At 53.7% G+C, this 5,000-nt stretch overlaps 1 protein-coding gene across 1 annotated transcript in view; it reads right to left on the minus strand.

Moving 5' to 3' along the window:
* Positions 1-3,240: 3,240 nt before the first annotated feature.
* The window catches only part of cyp17a2 (cytochrome P450, family 17, subfamily A, polypeptide 2), a gene marked incomplete at both ends in the record, with an annotated part of 6,654 nt that continues 4,894 nt past the window's right edge, over positions 3,241-5,000 (minus strand). The window contains 2 exons of the mRNA XM_084462979.1: positions 3,241-3,530; positions 4,013-4,116. Of these exons, the coding sequence (XP_084319105.1) occupies positions 3,241-3,530; positions 4,013-4,116 (394 nt within the window). The remainder of the gene's footprint in view (positions 3,531-4,012; positions 4,117-5,000) is intronic.

Here is a 5,000-nt window from a genome sequence, read left to right on the forward strand (position 1 = left end):
CCCCAGGCCCAGCCCTAGTCCAAGCTCCAGCCCCAACCCCAACCCCAACCCCAACCCCAACCCCAACCGCAACCCCGGTCCCAGCCCCAGTCCTAGCCCCGTCCTCTGCTCTCTCTCTCCTAGCCCCCCTGGGCTCTCTATCTGAGGGGCCCTGCGCCCCGGCCCCCTCCCCGTCCCCCAGGGCCACGGCCTCCCCCCCCAAGCAGACGCTGTTCTCCCCGTGCGTGGACGTGTACGAGGCCGGGCCCCCCTGCTGGGGCCTGGAGGACCGGGAGGACGAGGACGTGGGCGCAGACGAGAGCCAGTACCGCCACAGACGGCTGACTGGAGACTCCGGCATCGAGGTGTGTCGCTGTCAGGTAGAGAGGGAGGAGGAGGAGGAGGAGGAGGAGGAGGAGGGAGAGAGGGAGGAGGCGGGAGGCAGGAGAGGAGGAGGAGGGGAGGATGGAGGAGGAAGTGAGGTCGTTCACCTCCATGACAGCGTGGACTGTCCTGCTGCTCGGGCTCACGGGTCTGGGGCGGGGTTAACTTTGTGTAGCCCCGCCCCCTCCACACCATTGGCTGAAGAAAGTGCCGTGGTGATCGTCGTGGAAACGGTGTGATTGACAGCTGGGACTGGTCTAAACCATTTTGTTCCCTTAGACGGGGGAGTCAGCAGGAACCAGGACAACGTTGCCAAACTGTTGTAGGTAACGCTCCCCAACCTGGGGGCAGAACACAGATCTAGATGAGTGTGGAGGGTTGGAGCTAAAACAGTCTAGGAAGTGTGTGTGTGCGTGTGTTTGTGTGTGTGTGTGTGTGTGTGTGTGTGTGTGTGTGTGTGTATGTGTGTGTTTGTGTGTGTGTGTGTGTGTGTGTGGGGGGGGGGGGGGTTGGGTGCTTTGGAGACCATACTCTTCGCAAGCTATGCTAATGCCACTGTGAACGCGGGCTCTACGCAAAGGCTTGCGTAAAGTTACAACCACACCTCACATAGCCTTGCGTAGCTGGTGCTAGCGTAGCTGGTGCTAGCGTAGCTTACGTAGAGTATGAATCCGCTCTTACACAACCAGCTAAACAAAGGAGGGGGGTGGTTGGGTGCTTTGGAGACCATACTCTGCGCACGCTATGCTAATGCCACAGTGAACGTGGGCTCCACGCAAAGGCTTGCGTAAAGTTACAAACACACCTAGCATAGCCTTGCGTAGCTGGTGCTAGCGTGGCTGATGCTAGCGTAGCTGATGCTAGCTTAGCTGGTGCTAGTGTGGCTGGTGCTAGCGTAGCTGATGCTAGTGTGGCTGATGCTAGCGTAGCTGGTACTAGCTTAGCTGGTGCTAACGTAGCTGGTGCTAGCGTAGTTTGCGTAGAGTGTGAATCCGCCCTGACACAGCAAGCTAAACAAAGGCTCTTTATAGAAACAAAAACAATGGATGTAAATATTCCAGATTCTCCGTCCCTCAGCCCTCCGCTCTCCCACACAATAGTAGCTGTGTGCTGTCATCTTCACACTCACCCCATCCTCTCGCTCCACACAAACACACACACACTGATTTGACACTGTGTGTGTGTGTGTGTGTGTGTGTGTGTGTGTGTGCGTGTGTGTGTGTGTGTGTGTGTATGTGTGTACGTGCAGAGACAGAGAGAGCTGGTAATAACAGGTGTTTGAGTGTCGTAACAGTCTTACTCTCTAGCTAACCCTGCTGTGTGTCTGAGCGGTCCTGGTGTGTACTGCGTGGTCCTGGTAACCCCAGCTGGACGTGGATGAACCCCGAGGCTCTGGAACTCTGACCTCCTGCAGGTCCACATCCCCGGGGATTGGACGGCGTTGTGGAGTTGAGACGGGGGTTCTGTTGTGGAGGGAACATTCTCAAGATGGACATTGTCGTCGTTGTTGTTTTTTATGATCTGTATGACTCTATCCAGCCTGGCCAAGTGATGCTGCATCTACCACACCACTGAACCACTGATACTGACTGTGTGTGTGTGTGTGTGTGTGTGTGTGCGTGTGTGTGTGTGTGTGTGTGTGCGTGTGTGTGTGTGTGCGTGCGTGTGTGTAGTTAGGCATTGTAAAAATTAACACCTACTGGGCATGCCTATAACCAGCCAATGAGAGGACATGTTAGAACTATTTGTATATTGCTCACAACTGTCCAATTCCCTAAGACCTCCAGTGCACAGTATGGTGTAGGGTCTGAGGACTTGGGTTTAGGGTCTAGGGACTAGGATGTAGGCTCTAGGGAGTAGGATATAGGGTCTAGGGACTAGGATATAGGGTCTAGGGACTAGGATATACAGTAGAGTCTATGGACTAAGGTATATGTTCTAGGGACTAGGGTGTAGGGTTACACACCCGGACACTTCCCCTGTGACCCGTACCATCCGAAACTATCTCCCATCATGCCCTCTGCTCCCTGAGGACAGAGCCAGGGGCATTCTGGGTCTTCGTAACCATGACAACAACCTGAACTAATATGATGGTCCTGTTGCCGTGGCACCACCGTTCATGTTGCTGAGAACTAGAACTACTGTTACATAGATAACTGTTGCTATGGAAACTGTTAATAATATATTTGAAAACCTAATAACTGTGTGTAGCCTGTGTGTGTGTGTGTGTGTGTGTGTGTGTGTGTGTGTGTGTGTGTGTGTGTGAGACCTGGGTATTTCCATGGCTTCCTTTAACTGTACTCTAGATTTCTATTGACCCCCCCCCCCCCCCCCCTCCAGGTGTGTGTGTGTCCTGTCCTGACCTGTAACTCTATCTGTCTGAAAATAAAATACTATCAAATCTACTCCTGTCTCCCGACTCCCCTAACCTCTGACCTCTGACCTCTACACAGACAGCTCTCTACCTAGTCCTACCAGGTGAGACTCTAGATAGACAGCTCTCTACCTAGTCCTACCAGGTGAGACTCTAGATAGACAGCTCTCTAGCTAGTCCTACCAGGTGAGACTCTAGATAGACAGCTCTGTACCTAGTCCTACCAGGTGAGACTCTACATAGACAGCTCTCTACCTAGTCCTACCAGGTGAGACTCTAGATAGACAGCTCTGTACCTAGTCCTACCAGGTGAGACTCTAGATACACAGCTCTGTACCTAGTCCTACCAGGTGAGACTCTACATAGACAGCTCTCTAGCTAGTCCTACCAGGTGAGACTGCCCCCTAGTGGTCACACACAGAGACACAGGCAGAGCAGAGCAGTCAGGTGACTTTATTCCAGATCATGTGGTGATGATGCTGTGTGTGTTCCTGGGTGCTAACTCAGACCCCTGGCCCCGCCCCGGCCCCTGGCCCCGCCCCCTCCCAGCCAGACGCGGGCGTGGTGGTGAGCGTGTACGCCAGCGGCTGGAGGACCACGCCCAGGCGCCCCTGCAGGTCGGGCAGGGAGACCCCGGGGGCGGGGCTGAAGGTGAAGCGCTGCAGCAGGTTGGCCAGGAAGAGGAAGAGCTCCAGCCTGGCCAGCGATTCGCCCACGCAGACGCGAGGCCCCGCCCCAAACGGCAGGAAGCAGGAAGGGACCGACCGCTGGCCCTGGTCGTCAAGGAAACGCTCTGGGGAGAAATGGAGAGAATGTCAGCTGTGTGTGAGTGTGTGTGTGTGTGTGTGTGTGTGTGTGTGTGTGCGCGTGTGTGTGTGTGTGAGTGTGTGTGTGTGTGTGTGTGTGTGTGTGTGTGTGTGTATGTACAGTATGTGTGTGTGTGTGTGTGTGTTATGTACAGTGTGTGTGTGTGTGTGTGTGTGTGTGTGTGTGTGTGTGTGAGAGTGTGTGTGTGTGTGAGTGTGTGTGTGTGTGTGCGTGTGTGTGTTATGTACAGTATGTGTGTGTGTGTGTGTGTGTGTGTTATGTACAGTGTGTGTGTGTGTGTGTGTGTGTGTGTGTATGTACAGTTTATGTGTGTGTGTGTGTGTGTGTGTGTGTATGTGTGTGTGTGTGTGTGTGTGTGTGTGTGTGTACAGTATGTGTGTGTGTGTGTGTGTGTGTAAGTGTGTGTGTGTGTGTATGTGTGTGTGTGTGTGTGTGTGTGTGTGTGACCTGGGGTGAAGTCCTCTGGGTGGTCCCACTGTAGAGGGTCATGGTGAATGGCCCACATGTTGACCAGCACACGAGTCCCTTTACTGACGGGGTGACCTCCGATACTGAGGAGAGACCACATGATGACCTCCGATACTGAGGAGAGACACACATGAGACCTCCGATACTGAGGAGAGACACACATGAGACCTCCGATACTGAGGAGAGACCACATGAGACCTCCGATACTGAGGAGAGACACACATGAGACCTCCGATACTGAGGAGAGACACACATGAGACCTCCGATACTGAGGAGAGACACACATGAGACCTCCGATACTGAGGAGAGAGACACATGAGACCTCCGATACTGAGGAGAGAGACACATGAGACCTCCGATACTGAGGAGAGACACACATGAGACCTCCGATACTGAGGAGAGACACACATGAGACCTCCGATACTGAGGAGAGACCACATGAGACCTCCGATACTGAGGAGAGACCACATGATGACCTCCGATACTGAGGAGAGACACATGATGACCTCCGATACTGAGGAGAGACACACATGAGACCTCCGATACTGAGGAGAGACACACATGAGACCTCCGATACTGAGGAGAGACACACATGACCTCCGATACTGAGGAGAGACACACACATGACCTCCGATACTGAGGAGACACACATGATGACCTCCGATACTGAGGAGAGACACACATGAGGACCTGCGATACTGAGGAGAGACACATGATGACCTCCGATACTGAGGAGAGACACATGAGACCTCCGATACTGAGGAGAGACACACATGAGACCTCCGATACTGAGGAGAGACACACATGAGACCTCCGATACTGAGGAGAGACCACATGATGACCTCCGATACTGAGGAGAGACACACATGACCTCCGATACTGAGGAGAGACACACATGACCTCCGATACTGAGGAGAGACACACATGACCTCCGATACTGAGGAGAGACACATGATGACCTCCGATA

Source organism: Borostomias antarcticus (assembly GCF_949987555.1).
Source record: "Borostomias antarcticus genome assembly, contig: scaffold_116, whole genome shotgun sequence".
In the NCBI taxonomy this organism is placed as follows: domain Eukaryota; kingdom Metazoa; phylum Chordata; class Actinopteri; order Stomiiformes; family Stomiidae; genus Borostomias; species Borostomias antarcticus.